This window comes from Chrysemys picta, chromosome 1, assembly GCF_011386835.1.
Source record: "Chrysemys picta bellii isolate R12L10 chromosome 1, ASM1138683v2, whole genome shotgun sequence".
NCBI lineage: Eukaryota > Metazoa > Chordata > Testudines > Emydidae > Chrysemys > Chrysemys picta.
In genome coordinates, this window is record NC_088791.1 from 200839265 (window position 1) to 200862334 (window position 23070).

General features: G+C 42.1%; 1 protein-coding gene across 13 annotated transcripts in view; it reads right to left on the reverse strand.

The window, feature by feature from the left end:
* KDM6A (lysine demethylase 6A) overlaps positions 1-23070 on the reverse strand; it is a 294383-nt gene that overhangs the window by 16696 nt on the left and 254617 nt on the right. For 8 of the 13 annotated variants that reach the window (XM_024107564.3, XM_065578489.1, XM_024107563.3 and 5 more), the window contains 7 exons: positions 17390-17519; positions 15845-15950; positions 14861-15066; positions 13053-13211; positions 12238-12302; positions 12084-12158; positions 812-960 (listed from right to left, as the gene is read on the reverse strand). In XM_024107564.3, coding sequence (XP_023963332.1) covers positions 812-960; positions 12084-12158; positions 12238-12302; positions 13053-13211; positions 14861-15066; positions 15845-15950; positions 17390-17519 — 890 coding nt within the window. The remainder of the gene's footprint in view (positions 1-811; positions 961-12083; positions 12159-12237; positions 12303-13052; positions 13212-14860; positions 15067-15844; positions 15951-17389; positions 17520-23070) is intronic. The other 5 variants (XM_005301785.5, XM_005301784.5, XM_065578476.1 and 2 more) reach the window with 1 other exon arrangement.

Here is a 23070-nt window from a genome sequence, read left to right on the forward strand (position 1 = left end):
TTTGTGGCTCCCCTCTTGTAGATCTTAAGAGCTCTGCTAGACCTAAACTTCAGTCAAAAACAATTATTATATTTATTTTGGGGGCATCTGGAAGCCCAAAGCAAGATTGGGGCCCCACTGTTTTAGGTACATAGTAAGAAATAATTCCTGCCCCAAAGTGCTTTCAATCTATATAGACAAAACAGACTAAAGTAGTATTACCTCCATTTTACTGATGGGAAACTGAGGCACAGATACACTAAGGGACTTGCAGAAGGTCACATATGAAGCCAAAGGCAGAGCCAGGAACTGAACTAAGATCTCCTAAATCCTAGTTCAATGTCTTAATCACAAAACTATCTATCACTGAAGGATATTTTTTACCTTCAGGTGACAAGAGTTTAAATTAAACAAGCTTTAGCTCTTAAAGGTTTAATTATAAACTGTCATTCTAGGAACTTACAAGCTCTGCTGGAAAAGCTTACAGAAGCTTGCAAGATGTGCAAACGAAGTTAGTCAATCATGTCTAATTTTTCTTAAAGAAACAGGCAATTAAATGCAAAAGGCTAGAAATAATGAACATTTAAGGTTGTGAAAATAAATGCACTTAAAAGTTAGGAAATTTCAGATGTTAATGTTAGTTTCTCTTGTAACTGTCACTTTGCATATGCAGCATGAAGCATTTTCTAATTTCTTGTTAAACTCATACTCTAATATACTCTTTTGTTATAGTTATGCACATTATAAACTATATAGGATCTACAATGTGACCAGGTTAACACCTTCTTGATTTTATTGCTTGATTTTTTCCATAGAAAGTATCTGTACTTACCTGGTGTCCTACTCCCTGGAACCTTCATGTACAACTGGACTGTGTTCATTCCCAGGACTGTATGACCAACATGGCTTAGAAGATTTCCTGCTGACACCACACGTACAAAAGCAGGAAGTTTTGTCAGTTCATGGAGCTGCAACTTCCACCTGCAGTAAAACAGCAAATCAACAACTGTGAATCCCTAAAGTTCATGGGATACTTTGGGAATTATATTAACAGCATTTTATAAAACTGTTAACATATAGGTTACAGGAACAGAAACTGTTACTGTGCGTTTTCATGTTTCTTGAACAACATGAAACTTCATACACAATTTAATGTCTCAGTCTAGAATTATACCAGTTCATATGTCAATTTAATGCTAATGTTAAATTGAAATCCAAGTCTTAATTGTAGAACTGTCCATTCTGATCTAAGTTTTCAGAAAATTACATTTCAGAATTGTACACCTAGTTTACACTGATTGTGCATGTAACTGTGGTAACTGCATACATATTAGGTGTGAAATTGAGTGCACATACTTCTGAAAACTTAGGGATCTATGGACTCTGAGACCTAACTTTAAGTTTGGAAACGTCACAAAAATTCCTGCTATTCTTTAAACTTGAAATTTCAGCACACACATCACGTAAAACCTCTATGCATTAAACTGCAAACAATCCCCAATTAAAAAAAAAATCCCACTACGAATTCCCACCAGTCAACATCAATATATAAAAGTGGAATTCCATCCTTATTCTTCCCTCCTGCTCCGATTACACTGCTCTACAGCTAAAATGCTTCTGAAATAAATGTAGTCAAACTTTCCTAACTCTGGGTCACTGAGAACGAAAATGAAGCTTAAAATTGTTGATTGGCTCTAGTTTTCAAGATATGCTATTGGGTCAGTATATACGACCCTTGACTTGCGAATGGCGGAGAATAAGTGAGTTATAAAGGGAAGGGATCTCAATTTAAACCAGAAATGACTAAAATACATCTTTGACTAGATCTATGAATAAATCTATGACTGGGTTTGGACAGTACTTGCTTTTTAGGCAAAACAATGAATGATGCAATCTAAAGCTGGTATTGCGTCATACATGATATGAATTGCATCATGTTATTCCTAGAAGTCATGGATGATGCAATGATAACGAAGCTTACATCACTCTGCTGAACAAATTGCCCTATATCAGCTCTAGAAATCATACAGTGTCGTGCTCTCTTATTTGTCAGTGTTTGATTTTGCAAAGGGACACATTTCTGTTTAGCCAAAGTGAGCAGAGATGCCTCGTACTTGTGTGAACAGTGCAGATAACTTCTGCTATGTTTGTGGTGACTTTTGCATCACAAAAGCGCAGTATAACCACTATGGTTAAGAAAGCCTATCACCTTTATTTTGGCTGCAAAATTGGAGATCAGGACAAGAGGTGGGCCCCACACATATGCTGCAACACTTGTGCAACAAATCTGGTTGAACAGGAAAAGGAAATCTATGCCTTTTGCAGTGCCAATGATTTGGAGAGAGCCAACAGATCATTCCAGCAATTGTTACTTCTGCATGGTGCCTCCAGTTGGGAAAGGTGTGTCAAAGAAGAAAAGTGGACTGTGCATTATCCAAACATTCCATTAGCTATATGCCCAGTACCCCACGGAGAAGGACTGCCGGTTCCTGATACACCAGAATCATTCTCACTTGAGTCAGACGAGGAAGAGGAAGAGATGAAATTTCTGGTCCTGAACCATCAATGTCACAGGACCCACATTTTCTCCCATCCTCCTCTGAACCACACCTCATAACACAAGGTGAGCTGAATGACCTTGTCAGGGATTTGGAACTATCCAAGAGTAAGGCAGAGCTGTTGGGCTCCAGACTACAGCAGTGGAATCTCCTGGCAGGTGATGTTAGTGTTTCCATGTTCCATGACCGTCAAAAGGATCTTGTCCCATTCTTCTTCATGGAAGGTGATCTTGTAGTCTGCAACAAGATCGTTCATGATCCAGATGAGTGGAGACTGTTCATTGATTCATCGAAGATGAGTCTTAAAGCTGTTTTACTGCATAATGGCAATGTTTTGCCATCAATTCCAGTTGGTCATGCAGGCCATATGAAGTAAACCTATGACAACATGAAACAACTTTTGAGATGCATAAACTATGACCAACATCAGTGGCAGCTTTGTGGCGATTTCAAGGTTGTTGCTCTCTTGTTCCTTGGTCTGCAGACTGGATACACAAAGTACTGCTGTTTTCTCTGCGAATGGGATAGTTATGCAAGGGATTCCCACTACATCAAGAAAGATTGGCCACTCCAACAGTCATTGGAGCCTGGGAGGAAAAGTGTTCAGCATCCACCACTTGTTGAATCAAGGAAGATTTTGTTACCACCCTTACACATCAAGCTGGGTCTGATGAAGGACTTTGTCAAGGCCATTGACAAAACACAAGCAGCTTTCAAGTACCTCCGTGGAAAATTTCCAAGGTTAAGTGAAGCTAAGATAAAGGAAGGTGTCTTTGTTGGTCCTCAGATTCGTGAACTTCTTCGAGATGATGCATTTGACCATGCACTGCGTGGCAAGGAAAAGACGGCATGGAAAGCCTTCCAGTTAGTGGCAATAAATTTTCTCGGAAACAACAAGGCAGACAACTACAGGTTATTGGTGGAAAACCTCCTCAAGGCATACAAAAGCCTTGGTTGCAACATGTCACTAAAGATACATTTTTTGCACTCTCATCTAGATTTTTTTCCACCGAACTGTGGAGCAGTGAGCGACGAGCATGGCGAGCGATTTCACCAGGACATTGCAACAATGGAGAAACGCTATCAGGGCAAATGGAGCCCATCAATGCTTGCAGACTATTGCTGGACAGTGACAAGGGATGCTCCATTTAATGAATACAAGAGACAAGCCAAGAAGCGCCGAGTAGACACTGAATAGGACTAAACTATGTACATAATAGTTTTTTGCCTTTTGTTTCATAATAAATTTTATTTATATAACCCTTATGTAACATTTTAAAAATCAGCAAAAACAGGACAGGTGAAATATTACCATGTAAAGCAGCCATAAACATATGAAAAGATCTAGGTTTACAATTTATGATTAAAACTCTACTATCTACACAATATACATAGACATAAAATGTAAAAACTTAAATATATTAGAAACAGTAGCCAATCAGTTGTTTTGTCATATTTGAATTCAGCACATTAAAATACATAATAAATAGCACATTTTTATCTCTGAAGCAGACGACTTCTCAAAAATTGTAGACCAGTGTTACCGCAAGAATTTGTTTACTAATGAGATAAGGATGGCTGTGGTGGTGAAAAAGACAGTTACCTTTTCTGTAACGGGTTTTCTTCGAGATGTGTTGCTCATGTCTATTCCACAATAGGTGTGCGTGCTCGCCACGTGCACCGGTGCCGGAAGTTTTTCCCCCAGCAGTACCCGTAGGGGAGCGCCCCAGCAACCCCTGGAGTGGCACCTCCATGATGTGGTATAAGGGGCGCTGCGCACTCCCCCCACCCTGAGTTCCTTCTTGCCAGACAACTCCGGCAGAGGGGAAGGAGGGCGGGATGTGGAATAGACAAGAACAACACATGTCGAAGAGCACCAGTTACGGAAAAGGTAACTGTCTTTTCTTCTTCGAGTGATTGTTCATGTGTATTCCACGGTAGGTGATTCCAAGCTATATATGTTTGAGGTGGGAAGGAGTTCACAAACTCTCAGGACGGAGAATGGCCCTTCCGAACCCGGCGTCCTCCCTGGTCTGCGAGGTGAATGAGTGAACTGAAGACCACGTGGCAGCCCTACAAATGTGCTGAATGGGGACATGGGCCAAAAAGGCAGCCGACAAGGTCTGCACCCGAGTCGAGTGCGCCTTCACAATTGGTGGTATTCCTGCCAGGTCATAACAGGTACGGATGCACAAGGTGATCCAGTTGGAAATCGGCTGAGTGGAGATCGGCCAACCTTTTATGCGCTCGGCCGAGGTGATGAACAGTTGCGAGGATTTTCTGAATCGCTACAATCAATTTAGGATTGAATAAGGACTGGCAATGGCTGAGCCATTGCAAACATTGAATCTATCTCCCCTTATAAGTATTCTCACACTTCTTATCAAACTGTCTGTACTGGGCTATCTTGATTATCACTTCAAAAGTTTTTTTTCCCCACTTACTTAATAGGCCTCTCAGAGTTGGTAAGACAACTCCCATCTGTTCATGCTCTCTGTATGTGTGTATATATATCTCCTCAATATATGTTCCATTCTATATGCATCCGAAGAAGTGGGCTGTAGCCCACGAAAGCTTATGCTCTAATAAATTTGTTAGTCTCTAAGGTGCCACAAGTACTCCTGTTCTTTTTTCTTGAATTGCTTAGTCTGCTCCAGGTGGAAAGCCAGAGCCCATCTCACATCCAGGGTCTGGAGGCAGCGCTTCTCACTGGACGTATGGGGCTTGGGGCAGAGGACCAGCAGAAAAATGTCCTGACCCATGTGATAGGCGGAGACCACCTTTGAGCGGAACGAAGGGTGTGGGAGGAGCAGGACCTTATCGTTATGAAACACCGTGTACGAGGGCTCGGAGGTCAGGGCCCTGAGTTCCAAGACCCGCCTAGCCGACGTGATCGCAAACCAGGGAGGTTTGACCAGGAACACGTGGCTAGCGGCTCAAATGGGGGCCCCATGAGATGGGCCAACACCAGGTTTAAGTCCCACTGCAGGACAGGGGGCCTAACATACAGGAAGAGGCGATCCAACCCCTTAAGGAATTGGCCAGTCATAGCATGGGAGAATACCGTGTGGCCTTGCACCGGCGGATGGAAGGCCGATATGGCCGCCAGCTGCACCTTGACTGACAAGGGCGCCAGGCCCTGGGCTCGAAGGTGAAGGAGGTAGTCCAGAATATGCTGGATCGGAGCGGCCACTGGGGAAATGCCCTTCTCGTCTGCCCATCTGGAAAACCTAGACCACTTTTCCAAGTAGGCTCAGCGCGTGGAGGGCCACCTGCTTTCTAGGACATGCTGAACCCCTTCCAAGCATGTCCTTTCCTCCCTATCTAACCATTGAGCAGCCACGCCGTGAGGTGGAGTGCCGCTAAGTTGGGGTGGAGGAGGCAGCCCTGGTCCTCAGAGAGGAAGTCCAGGCAGGACGGCCCTGTGAGGGTCCCGTACCAATGCTGCCTGGGCCATGCCGGGGCAATCAGAAGGACCCGGGCCTTGTCAGTCTATCTTTTTCAGGACCTTGCTGATCAGCGGGAACAGGGGAAAGGCATAGAGAAACTGGCTTAACCAGGACAGGAGGAAGGCATCGGAGATAGCGCCCCGTCCCAGCTCCCGCGGAACAGAACCGGGGCAGCGTTGGATCTGCCAAGTCGCGAACAGGTCCACCTGGGGAGTTCCCCATACTTGGAAAAGTCTGCGTGCCACCTCTGGGCAGAGAGACCACTCATGCTGAGAGAAGTCCCTGCTCAAGCGATCTGCCCGTGGGTTCCAGGCGCCCGGCAGATGGAAGGCCCGTAGGCAGATGTCGTGGGCTATACAAAAGTCCCACAGTCTGAGGGCTTTGCGGCAGAGGATCGGCCCCGCCTTGCCTGTTGATGTAGAACATCGAGGCCATGAGGACCCTGACCATCCGACCCTCCAAGTGTGAGCGGAAGGCCACGCACGCCAACCATACCGCTCTGAGTTCCTTGACGTTTATGTGGAGGGTCAGATCCAGAGCCAACCACAGATCTTGGGTCTGAACGTTCCCGACATGGGCCCCCCATCCCAGGTCCGACCTGTCGGACACCAGTTCCAGTGACGGGGCCCTGCCCCTGATCAGGACCCTTTGGAGCATGTTTCTCGGGGAGGACCACCACTGTAGGGAGATTATCACTGGCTCGGGTACTGTGAGGACTTTGTCCATCCTGTCCCTGGCTAGGGAGAACTCCGAGGCCAACCAGAGATGGAGGGGCCTCATCCTGAGTCTGGCGTGATGGACCACATACGTGCATGCCAACATGTGACCCAAGAGCCGGAGGCATGCTCTGACTGTTGTCACCAGAAACCTTGTGACCATGTCAATGAGCCCCTTCAGGGTCTCGAACCCGTCCGGTGGGAGGGAGGCTCTGGCCAACGAGGCATGCAGGACTGCCCCAATAAACTCTATGCGTTGTACTGGAATTAACGTGGACCTGGTGTTGTTTACCAACAGGCCCAAAGTGGTGCACGTGGACAGAAGGAGCGCCACATGATCCCGCACCTGCGACCAGGAGCTGCCCTTGACCAACCTGTCATCCAGATAGGGGAAGATCTGGACCCCCCAGCACCTGAGGTAGGCCGTCACCACCGACATACATTTCGTTAATACTCTGTGGGCAGTGGACAAGCCAAACGAGAGGACCGTAAATTGGTAGTGTTCCTGTCCCACAGTGAAACAGCGGAAGCGTCTGTGCCCCTCGAATATCGGAATGTGGAAGTATGCGTCCTGCAGATCGAGGGCGGCATACCAGGCCCCGGGATCCAGGGAGGGGATGATGGAGGCCAGGAAGACCACGTGGAATTTGAGCTTCACTATGTACTGGTTCAGGCCTCGCAGGTCCAAGATGAGCCTGAGCCCCCCCTTTGGCCTTCGGGATAAGGAAATAGTGGGAGTAGTACCACTTGCCTTAAAACTCCCCCGGTACCGCTTCCACCACTCTTAAGAGCAAGAGCCGCCGTACCTCCTGTCTGAGCCGGGAGATAGTTTCACGACCCATCAGTCCGAGATCAGCTGCGACCACTCCCGGAGGACACACAACCGAATGGAGAAGGGAAGCTTTATTGGGGGTGGATCCCTGTTGAGAACTGGCAGGGCACCCCCAGGCATCCCATCAAAACCGCCTTTTCCCCGCTTGCTTGCCCTTGCAGGACCCAGGCTGGGGAGCAGGCCGAGAATGCCTCTGTGGGCACCTCTTATAGTCCCGCGACTTCTTATAAGCGGTCTTGTATTTTGACTGGCTGGCCTGAGCAGGAGTCTGCTGCAGCTTGAACTAAGGGCAGGGAGCCCCCTAGATTGAACTCATACCGGCCCAGGAGAGCCTGGTGGTTCGCCACCCGTCACTGGAAGCTCGAGAATGAATAAATTTTTCTTCCAAATGAGTCCAGCCTCCTTGAATCTTTATTTTTCGGGGTAGGGGCTGGTTGGCCCTGCCGTTCCCTGTGGTTGACCGACTCGACCACCAAGGAGTTAGGAGCAGGGTGGGTGTATAAGTATTCATGCCCCGTGGCAGGTACAAAATACTTGCGTTCTGCTCTCTTAGAGATGGGGGCCAATGAGGCTGCGGTTTGCCACAGGGCATTTGAAATTTTCACCACTCCTTCATGGAGAGGCAAAAGCACCCTGCCCGGTGCCAAGGAGGACAATACATTAAACAGGGAGTTTGAGGGCTCCTCCATCTCCTTTGCTTGGAGGTGGAGGCTTGATGCCATCCTTTTTAAGAGTTCTTGGTGGGCCCTAAAGTCCTCCTGCGGGATGGAAGGAGGAGGGGCCATAATCGCCTCATCCGGGGAGGGTGAGGAGGCCGGCGCAGTACTTTGGGTGTCCACCGGCACCGGAGGGTCCACCACCTGGTCGGTCTCCGGGCACAGTGCCGAGGATGTACGTCCCACCGACTCGTTCCTCGGAGATCTGGAGAGGGAGGCTGAAGGTCCTTCTGAGGCTCGGGCCACCAAGCGAGCCTCCACCGGGGGCTGCGTCAGGGGCCACGGTGCCCACTGGTACCATTGAGCCAGTCACGGTGCCTGGTGGCACAGCACCTGCTGTGGCACCGGCAGAGCCGGCTGTTCGGCTTGGCTGGCCTGGCCCATCGATGGACGACTACGAAGGAAGGCCGGGCTGACATATGACCTGCCGCTGTCTCTGGACCGGAAGGAGCGGCAGTGCCGGGAGCGATGCCAACCACGGGACCACGATCCCAACGTGGAGGACCAGTACTGTCAGTAACAGCTGCTCCGCGATCGGCTCCAGCGGGTGGACCCATGATGGCGAGATGCCAGCGATCGACGTCTGGTGCTGCCGAGGCAGTGCCGTGGCAGGGTCCTGGAGTGGGATGACAAACGGGAATGACATCAACGTTCGTGCTGTGACTGGCTGCGACAGCCCCTCCGAGACGAGGACCTTTGGCAACATCTGCCTTGGTCCCGTTGGCGTTTGCTCCTTGAGGCGGGGCGGTGCCAAGAGTCTTGGTCAGATGGAACCGAACCAGACAGCCCGTGGGCGTGAAGGGCGATCCACGTGGACTTTGCCCTGAACAGTCGCTGGGTGGCGAACGGCATCAGGAACGTTCCCTTGATCGAGACTGGTACCGAGCCGGGGCGACTGCGGAGATCCCAGTGGTGACTTGTCTCTGGAGCGCAGGGCTGACATCGGTGGTGCTCCTGGTACTAGCATGGACATAATGTCCCAGGCCACCTTCAGGGCCTCCAGTGTGGAGGGCATCCAGACATCCGGACAGGCTATTCCGCTCGATTTGAGTTGGAGGCCTAGAGGCCAGTGAGGATCGAGGACTGCCTGACATGGGTCTAGCCTCTGTCCCGGGTTTACTCCAGTGCCGTGGCGAAGAAGGAGAGTGGTGCCGACTAGTCGATGGCACCGAAGGGTTGCCGCGCACCGACATCTCGGTGCCCGGTGCCGACTTGGAGCAGCACTCCGGAGCCGGGGTCAGGGCCGACTCCATCAAAATAGCCCGGAGCCTAATGTTCCTTTTTCTCTTGGTCCAAGGCTTAAACGACTTGCAAAACTTGCAGCGATCGCTGAGAGATGGATTTCCCCCAAACAGTGTAGGCAGTCCGCGTGCGGACCACTCAGTGGCATAGATTGCCTACAAGTGTTGCACAGCTTACAACCTGGAGCACGGGGCATACCCTGGCCCGGCCGCTCTAGCTCAACTAAACTAACTAACTAACTACAGGTACCATACACTGAGCGAACAAGCAGTTTTGGGGACGAGCCACAGCGAAACTGGAGCAGAGCAGTTCCGAAGCACCTTCACTAGCGGCTTTGGGTGGGGGGAGCGCGCAGCGCCCCTTAAACCGCGCCATGGAGGCACCCCTCCAGAGGTCGCTGGGGCACTCGTCTATGGGTACTGCTACTTCCAGCACTGGTGCACATGGCAAGCACGCACACCTATTGTGAAATACACATGAGCAATCACTCGAAGAAGAGGAGGCAGGCTATGGATCAGGATGAATTTCCTGGAGAGAAGTAATTCCAGTGGGAGTGGGAGGAAGGAATGAAGAAAAGGTGGCGTATAGGTGATTGGAAGAGGAATGTAAAAGTAGAGCCCAAGTGGTGAACATTAAGCTTATGAGAAAAAATGGGAGGATACAATGATGGGCATGAAGGGTGGATACATCACACACAAACCTATGTTTAAAAAATATTAAGGTTGCAAAATCAAGCACTCAGAAGTTAGGAAATGTCAAATGAGACAGAGTCCTGTGGAAATAATAGTATGTGATCATGATATACAGTCTTTGCACATATGCACAAGGGGACTATGTTTCTTAACTTATGAGTGCATGTAGTTTTCTAGGTTTTTAAAAAAGCACACCAAAAAAAAAAAAAAAAATCCATCGTGTGGCATTGTACTGACACTCCTGCGGTTAATCAGTAGGGTTGGAACTTTTAGATCCACTATACAGACCTCTGCCACTTGGGCTAATGGAGTAACTGGTGGGCAACAGTACGTTGTTATCCTCTGTGGGGGATGAGACACTTTGCCAATGGGTTTCACAGATATTTGCTGGCAGCAGAGGAATGGTGAGACTCAGGGATCTCGGGTTCTATTCCAGGCTCTGGAGAGGAGTATGCTTTGGTGCACACAGAATCTTTTGCTCATTTCCCCAAAATTTGACTACTACTAATCTGTTCCCTCCATCCTGCACTGTCTCAGTCCTGCCTCTTCTATACCCCTGGTTCCTTGTCCCAGTCCCAGGGCAGGTCTACACTACGAGGCTAAGTTGATCTAAGTTACGCAACTCCAGCTACGTGAATAACTGTAGCTGGAGTCAGCGTATGTTAGGGGGACTTATTTCGGTGTCTATACCATGCTGGGTCGATGGGAGAAACTCTCCCATTAACTTACCTTATGCATCTCGTTCCGGTGGAGTACTGGAGACCAGTGATTGGTAGTCGATTTAGCGGGTCTTCACTTGACCCGCTAAATTGACCCCCCAATGGATCGATCGCGACATGTCGATTCCCTGGTAAGTGGAGACAAGCCCCCAGTCTCCAATTCTCAAAACTTTCGTTTCAGTCCCAGTCCCCTTTCCCAGTGAATACTAGTCTCTCTCTCTCTCTCTCTCTCTAGGGTCACTAGCTTAGTACCAATCAGCATTATACTAAAAGACAATGGAAGCAAACTACATTCTTTTCTCTTGAAATGCACAGTCTCTTAAAATACAAGCCTCCCATCAGAACTCTTTGCTAAGAAAGGAGAGTTAGGAGAGAAGATGAAGTCTTTTGGAAGTGCATTTTTAAAGTCTTAATGCATACTGTGTGTAATCCTTGGGAACAAACAAGATGAGAGAACAAAAGACTGGAATTTACTTATATACACAGAATGACACGGACTAGGAGATATGTAAAGGGATGTTTTGTATAGGAAGGGTGTGTTCTGGTGCTATATACACTGTTTGTCTTCCTCTCAATTATGCTACTGTGATTGCGAGTTGTAACTAAGGAAAGTATACTGAGAAGCCTAGAGGCCTTATGATAAAATCCTAACTTTCCTTCAAGCTCTCTCTAGGAAAAACATGCAGCTCAGCCTTTAAAAACACTTTCAGTCTCACATCATGAATTTGTTTCTGTTTATTATAGAACTTTTGCAACTGCCATCTAACTGCCTCAAAACACCAAGAATTTAACTGTATAAGCATTTGGTTTCAATTAATTTAGGGGTTGGGAATTCTAACACTTTGCAAAGATATGTGTTTCCTATATGGCAATATGGTGCTGCTGCTGTGTTATCAGAAAAACACATATTTCTTTTAAACTGCTGAAGCAACTGTTATGTAGCCAATGATAAGATAAGCAACTCTAAGATTAACTGGGAGCCAAATCCAAATAAATATCAGAAAATGATAGGGATAAAGTATGCATAGTTTTATTAAATACAAAAAAAAGTAAAATAAGCTACAGGAACCTAGATGTGAGGAAATAAAATAGGAAAAACTCTAGATAAATAATAAAGGTGGGCATGTTGGCTCAACTTTGTTTATAACTATAAAAGCTGACAAATTGCAGGGAGACTCACTTTTTGTCATCCGACAGATCAATGTTGGTCCCAAACTTGATTGTTTTGAAAGGTCCTCTTCTTCTCCTACCAGAGCTGTAAAAATTATGAAAACATATCAAGTATATCCCTTGGAACAGAAACTATAGAAGTATATTATTTATACCAAACTCACTTATCAGAAGATGTGGATTCATTATCTGAGTGGTCCTTGTGGTGACTCTTTTTCTCATTTTCCTCCTGCAAAACAAAAACGTGACATTTCCTATCACTTTATCATATAGTTTTAATAGATTTAATCTCAAATAAAATAAAATATGAAAACCTTTGCATCTATAATTTTTATATGGACAATTTTTAGAGCCGGTCCAGAGGTTGCTTTGAAGATTAGAGGGAAATTGGGGATAAGAATGAGATAGGAATAGTGTTTTTGTTGACTTCCATAAAAGAGGAAAAGGAACATTGTGTTATGATCATTTTAACATGTACATGTATATTTTACATTTCTTTGCTACTAGTAACTTGTTAAGAGACAGAAAAAATCTGATTTGAAAATACTGCAGTCATCTACGCAATTTTTTTCATGCAAAAGTTAATGACAATAGAGGCTTTCTGGCTGACCTCTCGTAACATGCCAGTTCATGTGCATTATCAAACATTCGCTGCTCTGGAAGCCTATATGCATTCTTTTCCTTCTATTTCTTTAAGTTTTGATACAGCTACACTCCGACAAACTTAAGAGTTGAGAACGTTAACATATTAGCTCTATATTTTAAAATTTATTGAAAGCAAATTATGCACACACTTTTACATTCGCTTCCCTTCTTCCCTACTGACAGAAATATTAGTTTGGCCCAGCACCCCATCTCAAATACTTTGCATATTTCTAGATTCTTCCTCTAACAATAACCAGGGCTCCAGCCACACACCTCCCCAACCCCACTGTCTGCATAAGGTTCTGCCCCATCCTCTGACCCCTTTCTAGCTTACCTTATGGCCCTGAGAACCAGTGGGGCTTAAGGCTTCTGGTAGCCCCCACCTTCCAACAGCGTTGGAATGATCTGGAAGAATACAATCCTCGCTCACTTCCCCAAACAGCAGCCGGAAATCTTCAGTGGATATCCCATTTCCCCAATCACCATTGCAGATCTAGAAAAATCCCATTTGTGTCCCTGATCAGCCCAATCCAAGTGCCATCAAAATCCCCCAATGTACCCCCTCCAGAATGTCCTTGATTCCTTCTCCTGCTTCTCTCACAGCCCATGATTAGTCCTCTCCACTTTCTTGCAACTACAAATCCAGACATGGATCTCCTACCACATATTACTGCTTCTAATTCATCAGTGCTAGAACTAGGGATGCTACCGCACCCCCTGGCTTGAAGTGGTTTCCATCATATACAGCATTTACAGTTTTGTTCAATAGCTCTCAGCACTCCCACTATACAAATTGTTGCAACACGCCTGTTCTAATCTGCTCACAAAGTTCTTGTTTCTCCTGTTTGCAGTGCAAGTTCTAACTTAAAAGTTCTCCTGTCCTTCTCACCTCACCCAGCCCACCACCACTTCCCTTGTGATTACAGTGAAAATACCGGTCCTCGGCCCTCTGCTACTGCTGCTTCCCAACCTCTTCTAAGACAGAGCTGGTCAGAAATACCTTGCACTCTTTGCTCTATTTAGCTTAGTATTTTCATGTATCTAGGATCACATCTGTGTGGAGCTTTCAGGAGTTCCCAAGTTAATTCCAAGGATGTACTCACCACTAGAATTTGGGGCCACAAAAACTAGAAAACTTTTTTTTTTTTTTTTTTTAATATTAGATAAGGTTAGCAAAAAATTATTTAAAAAAACATGAACACTTCACTTTAGTATTGAAACAATGTTTTTATAAAAAGAAAATATTAATTTTAGAACCAGAGGCCTTCCCAAATATAGGGGCAATTACATAACAGTAAACACAGAATGCCAATACATAATATCAGATATAGAAAGCATTAACAGACATATTTCTGAAACGATAACTTTATTTCTACTGTATCAAATACTTGAGTTGAAGGAAAACAGTGCGTGTTGGCTTCTAAAAAGCAGCACAGAAACATTATATCACCATACACTGAATAAACAAATTTTATTTCGAAGTACTTTTCAGTTGGAAATTGAGAAATAGTATGTAAATATATTTTTGTGAAGTTTTTTTTTTTTTTAAGTTTTAAATGCATTTTTAAAATTCTCAACAACTTTTAAATCTGAGTTTACATACTACTATATCTCACAGGGGTTCTCACACTGGGGGTCGGGACCCCCCAGGGGGTTGTGAGGTTATTACATGGGGGGTCGCGAGCTGTCAGCCTCCACCCTAAACCCCGCTTTGCATCCACCATTTATAATGGTGTTAAATATATTAAAAAGTGTTTTTAATTTATAAAGGGGGTCGCACTCAGAGGCTTGCTACATGAAAGGGGTCACCAGTACAAAAGTTTGAGAACTACTGATATATCAGTTTAAGTTAACAGTTTTAAATGTATGTGAAAGTGATAACTAATAGTCTTACACTAAAGAAACTAAAGGGGTTTGTGCGTAACACCTTATAATCTATTTGCTCATCCATTCACAGGGAATTTATGTGCTTAGCTGTGCATTGAACATTAATGGGAATCCCCTTCTTCCCAATACCAACTGATGGAAAGGACTCCTTAAAAATAAAAAAAAAAATCATATGATCATGTTTTAAGTTGTTACTGAGGACAAGTTGTTTGCAGAATTACTGTGTTCTTTATAAAATAGTTAAGATGTACTTACCCTTAATGACTCCTGGAATGAGGAGGCCTGGTACTGTGCATATTTAGCTATTGTAGTATGAGATCTACTGCTTTCGCAACGCCAGATTTTCTTTGTTCCAGTGGGGTCCCAGTTTTCATCTGCTGGTTGAAGTAATTGTGTCCTCACTTCTACTATGTGTTCATTATTTGCTTCCACTAATGTTTTAGTAGAGAAGAGTCCTAGATCTAAAGAACATTAATACAGTTAATAAATAATAGTTCAGTATAATGAAAAGGTTAAATTATAATTGGAAAGGTAGAGATTAATATATTTAAAGAAACTAAAGGTATATGAAGCACAACATTTGATATTTTACTTGAAAAAGGAAATATGTAATTTTTCAGATATGATAAACACAATCCAGTTTATTTAGGTTTCACATTAAATATTGATGTAGTAAAAAGCCTTCCCCACATATGATTGTAAAAGCCTAGAAGAGACTACACTGCCTAAATAGTAGCAGATATGACTAAATCTACTATTTCTGAAAATATGTATTTCGGACAAATCCTGGCCTCTACAAAAAATACTTCTATTAAATAATAAGCATACCTAGCAAGTACAAAAATTTTAATCCATAGATCTCAAAATGCTTTACCAATGCAGGTGAATTGTTATCCTCCATTTTACAGAAGGAAAACTAAGGCACAAAACAATGTGGGCTAAGAGTTTCAAAGATAGAAGCCTCATGTTAGGTTTTGAAATAGATGGTTAGGCACCTGCTTGACTAAAGTCAATGGGAGCTGTTGGATGCTAAGTTCTTTTAAAGTACCACAGAAATACTGCTTAGTTTGCAGACTACATATTACCCTAATTCCTTGTTATACAAACATGAATATATTAAGGCAATAAAACTGTGAACACTTCAGAGATTTCCCAACACTTTCTAAAGGAATGTATGTATGTAGGAAAGAAAAGTCTACTCTGTCTTTTTTTTTTTTTTTTGGTATAAAACAAACTTACCTAATTTAAGAGCTCCAGCAAGGCCACGGATTACAGTAACAGGATTGTTTGGATTTGTACAAAATTGATGTAAAGGTGGAAAGAAAGCATCACGTTTATTTTCCAACTGCAAATTACAAAGGAGTATTAGGTCTCAGGGGAAGTTAGTCTTTTCATTAGTAAAATAACAAATAATAAAACAGGAGGAGATCAGGAATGCTATCCATTTTCATGTACACTAGTGAATTAGCATTTATATCACACAATATTTTCTCATTAAATACTGGTTTCACTCCTTTTGAAATTAAATTACTTATTATAATTTACTCCCTTGTAGAAATTCTATCCAGACTACTTTGGTGCAAGACTTTTCTAAGCTCAATTTTGCTGCAGTTTATTTCTGTACATGACAATAGATCCAAAAATCTAGTAACATGTATTCTCTACAGCATCTCTTCATTATTTTTACCTCAGCAGAGCTCCTTCCTTAATTTCTTGTTCCTCCCCAAAGAACATACCTAATTTCTATAATATGTATTTTAATAACTAAGATTCATAGAATTATTTTTGTCCTCTACTGTACAATCTCCAAGTCTATCAAATTCTTTTTTAGAATAAGATAATACTGTCTTGTTAGACTATTTTCAAAAGTTATAAAATAATCCTTTAGATAATGTTCAAAGGAAACTGCCTAACTAAAACAGAAATGTCATCTACATTATCTCTACCATTAAGTAGAACAATTGATTTTAGTCAGTTTTTAAAAAAATGCTTAATTACTACATTGTTAGTTGCATCTAATTTTGCTCTCATTGCCAATCTTTCAACATTTTGCCTCTAGGGGTCAGTATAGGTCATGTCTCCAGAGCAAACATCAGGTTCACTGTGTGGATAAAAACTATGGAGATGCTGTAAGAGCCTAAGTTACTCCTCCATGACCAAGGAACTTAGCTTTACACAGTATTTGGGACATTGCTCGATTCTGATGTCAGAATATACTGCCATACCAGAAAGTAGGCATGAGTAAGGAAATATCTCATGAAAGCTTTTCACACCTCAGGTTCTTCCTTATATTAACCTTTTGCTACAATATTGTTATTGCAAATTTAATTGATTTTCTTTGCTGTATTTTGATATTGACAGGAGAGTTCCATTTAGTTATCTGCTCATATAACCATTTGAGTAATACCATGCAAATGCATCTTAAAATATTTTATAAACGCATTTAAATTATTACTGAGAGTTGTGTCTCATGAATTGTCTGACTTTTTAAATCACTACTTGAAGTACTAAAAATTTAAAAAGCATTCTTAATGTGTTTTCATTTCAATTTAGCAATCACACTGGAATTCTCAGTTTGAATCACTTACAATATTTTTCTTTTTAAATAGATCATAAGATTCTCTTTGGGTTCAAAATTCTGCCTTTTCATATGTTGCATCCCTGTAGGTAAAATTTAGCTCTGAATAAGATACCTTGTTTCAATACTTATTTAAATTAAAAAGCTAGCTATATATTTACAAAAAGCCCTAACCAATTTATTCCTGCCAGTCGGTTGATACTTACATAAATACTAGGTGTAGGTGGATTCAACTTGTCCTTTGGCAAGGGAGGGTATGGTGGAGGCGGTGGTCGTGGAGGTGGACATTTATCCAATAAAATGCTACTGTTAGATAAGCCATTTTTACCCAGATTCCTAAAAAGGAAAGAGAGCTGTTTGTGTGAACATTTGATTAAAAAAATTACAAGTATATTTACTGAATATGTGCTAGTTACACGTTGTGTACAACAGAAAATATGAATGATGTACAAGGGTAAACCACAATTACGGGCTAAGTGGAACCTCCAGGATATATCTTAATCAAGGATTCTCATTATTTAGTAAGATGAAACTATTTTAAATTATTCCCACTATTCCCCTCTCCCCAAATTTACAAAAACACCACCATTAGTTAAAAAAATAACTAATCTCAAAATAAAGAAAATAATCTGAATTATAATTAACATAGCAAATAGTTTTTAACTTGAAGTACAGTAGAACCTTATTAATTGGCACTGACTACCAGGTGATCCATTCATAGCAGTGAGGAACAAAAAACACTTTTCAGATCAAGTCTATCTGGTAACAGAGGACATAGCATTATTAAATTGGTAACACACAGAATCTCTCACAGAATTTCATACAAAAGGTTGTCACAGTCACAAACTGAAAATTTGCACATCACCCAGTAAGAACACATACAATTAAAAAACTACCATGCTGTAATGTACTTTATTTACTTATTTTGACAAGTTTAATTTTATACTTGTACTTCACAGTATACTAGCATATACATATTGTAGAATAATTTGTTAAAGTCACCCTGCAGCACTCAACTTCTAAATCTTTCTTGTGAAGCACAGTAAGACTAAATTACTGTGCCTGAAGATTAGTGAAGTGAGAATTAACGAAGATATACTGCATTTTTTTTGTCTAGGAGTGGGACTATACGGTTACTTTCAAGTACAAAATTAATAATCCTTTTCCCCCAAACAAAGATGAGATTTTATATGCATATAAACATATGGGGCTTATGTGGCACAGTATCATCTTAAATTATTTAGTCTTATCTAACCTGCAAGGATAAATGTACAAAACATTATTTATTTTAAAAGAAGAGTGTGATGTCAAGAGGACCTACTTGGGGTACTGAAATATTCTCAATATCTAATTGACATGGCCCTCTTTCAGACTAGAAATAGTCACAAAATCTTTCCCAACAAATGATCAGTACAAATAACCCTCTGTCACACACTAGCGTTCAACACAAGAGTACAGATAAGAACTCTGAGAAAGGGCACCATCAAAATTCATCATGTTGTAGTCTAACTCTGATGTATGAAAAGTTACACATGTAGTTCTGCATAAGAGTTAAGGATATGTGATCAAATGTTAGTGAATACCAATCATTGTACTGCATGTATTTTACTTGCTAAACTAATTTGATACTAGATCAGTTTCTGATGTAGTAAATTCAGAAATTAATTGGAATGACTGCAGAACAGTGGAATCAAACCCAAACAAAACAACCCTGTGCTGATGCAATGCAGTGTTTGAAATTTTATACTCCTAAGGAGAAGAAACTCAAAATTATTACTCCCATGGCTACTATAATTTTGCTTCCCATAGCACATATAGTTCTGCAGTTGGTATTATTGCATATTATTATTTGTAATGTGATACATCACCTAGGAACCTACCCCACTGCGCTAACTGCCATAAAAACACAGAACAAAAAGACAGTCCCTGCCTCAAAGAGCTTACATACAGTACCAATTTTAATGCCTTAATGTGTCATGTTCACTTTGCCTATTATAGTTGCTGCACAAGGCCCTGACTCAGCACAGCACTTACACATGTGCTTAAATCCATCAGAAAAGCATGTGCTTAAATGTGTTGCTCAATCGGGACTTAAAATATCAAACAATGTTGCAGTTGTACTTCATTGTTGCATAGTGAAATATACCCACCACCTTACACTTATAGCTGGGTGGTAGTTGAACTGGACTGGACATCTGTCACTCAAGAGGCATGTAGGGTTATGCAACCAGAAGGTGGGTTGGACTATTGTTAGTAGGATGTCCACACTCTCAAAAGATTTACAATCTTTTGATCACAGATTGACTGGTGCCTGCTTTAGGATTGCAATCCCAAGCATATAATGTGCCCTTCAGAGCTGGTGACATGCTAAACTGGACACTTTCTTGCTACCAAACACATGTATCTATTTCAGGGGTTCTCAAACCTCATTGCACTGCGACCCCCTTCTGACAAAACCCCAGGAGGGGGGCCAAACCTGAAACTTGAGCCCTGCTGCCCCGGGTGGGAGGCCAAAGCCAAAACCCAAGGGCTTCAGCCCAGGGTAGGGGAAATGTAGCCTGAGCCTTGCCACCCAAGGCTGAATCCACTCTTGGGCTTCGGCCCCGGGCCCCAGCAAGTCTAATGTCAGTCCTCGCAACCTCATTAAAACAGGGTCCCGACTCACTTTGGGGTCCTAACCCCCAGTTTGAGAACTGATGATCTATTTGCAAGCAAGATAGATCTTGAATGGTCAACATTAAAATTGAGCAGTCTTAAAAAACCCACAGGTGTACATTCTATTTCACCGTGCAATGCCCCTGATACACTCATATGCATAACTGAAGAGACATTAAAAGTTCAGTTAAAATGAAGGAACATTTTGTTATTTCTAATCACCTGTCTTCAAACACCTGAAATAAATGTGGTCTTTGTTGTATGTTAAGTCAATGGCAAGTTTTGAATAAATTATTTTAATTATAAGAACACTTTATAGCATGTGATTTCCCCCCTAAATTATGAAAATACCTTCTTCACATTTGGATATTAAAAAAATAGATTAATAGATTTTCTTCAAACCTTACAAAATAGAAAATCACTCATTTGTTTGGGCAGAGAACAAACATTAGAAATTTCTATGGGAACAAAGAAATCAGGGAATGGACAAACAGTTCATCATGTTTAGTATTCTGTGTCTAACAGCGGTCCATGCCATATGCTTCAGAGGAAAGTGCAGTAAACCTCAGACAATTATTCAACAACCTGTTCATAAGGGAATTTTCTTCCCCACAGATATTTCCTGAGACGTTATATCCCCTAATAAAAAAACCTCTATAATTGTGAATGTTGCCATTACGCAAATACATTTCCAATCCTTTTTAAAATCCTATTAAGCTCGTGACCTCAATAACATAAGGCTGAGAGTTTCACAGGTTACTTATACATTGTGTAAAAGTAGCATTTCATTTTTTAAATCAGTTTTAAATGCGTCTTTCGATCTCACTAGGTATCACCTTGTTCTTATGTTACCTGAGTTATTTATTATTTCACATACCTCTATCATGTTGCCACTTATTCCCCTGTCTAAACTTAACAGGTCTCTTTTCAATCTCTCCTCAGATGAAACTTTTCATGCCTCTATTTTTTTATTTTTGCCCATCTCTGGGCTCCTAGCTTTGCTATACTTCCTTGAAAGCCAAACTGAACCTTTAGCCCAGGTCAGGGCATATTATCACTATGCAATGATATCATAACATTTTCTATCCCATTCTTTACACCTCTGTAGTGGTGTCCCTTATGTCTTGCCATGCCTCAGTTTCCCTGCTGGTTGCTGGTCTACCTTCTCAGTAATTGGGTTGTTCAGCCCTCAAGCCAAACCAAAAACTTTCCCCCTTCCAGGTTACACAAAGTCCAAACACAAAACCTTCACCTAGTCTCTCTTGCTATGCCACAGCTGTCCCCCTTAGGGTCTATCTGAACTTTTCCCCTGGATGCAAGATTACCAAATTAGTCTTTCACTCCTTGACTGCAGGGATCCTTTATTCTTCAGTTGGCAGAGTCCACCCTCTCTTACAGAATACATCACCTGTAGATGGCACTACTGAGGCAGAGGAACTCATGCCCTCTATCTACCACAGGCTTCAACCAATGAAGTAGCTGTCCACTCCAGCCTCAACTCCTCTGTTTCACTCCTCTTCCTAAAGCTACTTCCCAAATTTGCTTGTCTGCCAACCTTCTCGCTGGTCTTTTTCTTCACACTTCTTCACACAACACACAGTCAACCCGGGGAACTCATTGGCAGCAGCTGTTGTGAAGCCCAAAGCATAACTGGGTTAAAAAAAGAATTAGATAAGTTCATAGAGGATAGGTCCATCAAAATGTCTATTCGCCAAGATGGCCAGGGTGGCAACCCCATGCTTCGGATGTCCCTAAACTTATGCCTGCCAGAAACAGGAACTGAACGACGGGATGGATCATTCGATAGTTTCCCTGTTCTGTTCATTACCTCTAAAGCATCTGCCACTGGCCCCTGTTGAAAGACAGGATACTGGGCTAGATGGACCATTGATCTGATCCAGTATGGGTATGCTTATGTTCAGCCTTCTGCAGTGACCCTGAGTATGTCTGCTAAATGGTTAGATTTAATTTTGAACTCAAATGTGTATGAGTTCAGATTACCTTAATTTGTCTACACTGAATTTCAGCTACCATTAAGTTGTCCAATCATTCTGCTTTGTTAGGTCCCTCTGTAATTCTTCAAAGATTTCTTTTTATGACTAATCTAAATAACTCATCTGCAAATATTGCCAATCTGCATTCATCTCCTTTTAAAAATCATTATTAAATATATTTAACACATGACAGTCTTCCTATTTATCATGTGTGCGCGCGCACGCATACTTCTGTATATCAAGGCCTATACGATTTTTCCAGAAAGAAAGAAAATGTTGTTGCTTTTAAAAAAAAAAAAAAACACCCTGAAATATCAGCAATGTTAAATCTGGTTGCGTGGATGAATTTGTGGGGGTTTCAGAGGATGCAAATGTTAAGTTTCCATGTTTAACTGAAGGAGGGATAAAGATGAATCTTTAACAAAGGCATTCTTTCTCCTATATGTCAATTCGACACTCAAATAGAAGTTAACAAAAACGAATAGTTCAGCTGACTAAAAATTAAATGCTCAAACTTCACTCTCAGCTCTCGTGATATCATTTTACTAATTCAACAGTCATTCACAGCAGACAAGATCAGAATTTCTAAGTAATAAAAAAGAAAAAAATCTTTTTGGTAACAGTCCTCTTAGATTTTCTATACCATAAAAACAAAACAAAAAGTGCATAATTTTTTTCTTCCTCTTCCTCCACCTTTAGCCTTTTGTCATGCTGAATAAACCATTTATTCCTACATTTTCTGTCTCATAGCCAGTTTCTAATTCATGACAGAATTTTACCTCTCACCCCAGCTAATTAGTTTCCATCATAGCCTTTTGTGATGGACTTTGTCAAAGGCTTTAAAAGTCCAAACGAATATCAACGAGTACTACTTTATGCTTTGCTGAAGTGCCCTAAGAATTTTAGCTTATTGATTAGTCATAGTTTTCTTTTTCAGAACAGGGTAATCTAGGTGTTTTATAGCTATCTTTATTTACTGTTTCAAACACTTTCCATGGTACTATGTACGACTCACTGGACTTCATTTGTAATTCTCAGGATCAAACACCAGCATTTTTAAAAAACAGATTCACTTAAAATTCTTACTTGCTTTAATATACTTGGCAATTTGCTCTTTAAATTCCTATCTTCTATTTTATCATCTAAAATGTATGCTTCTTTCTACTGTCTTAACTTGTGTTGGATTTTTTTTTTTTTGGAGGCTTGTTTAACAAGTAAAACTTTGAGCTTTCAACATT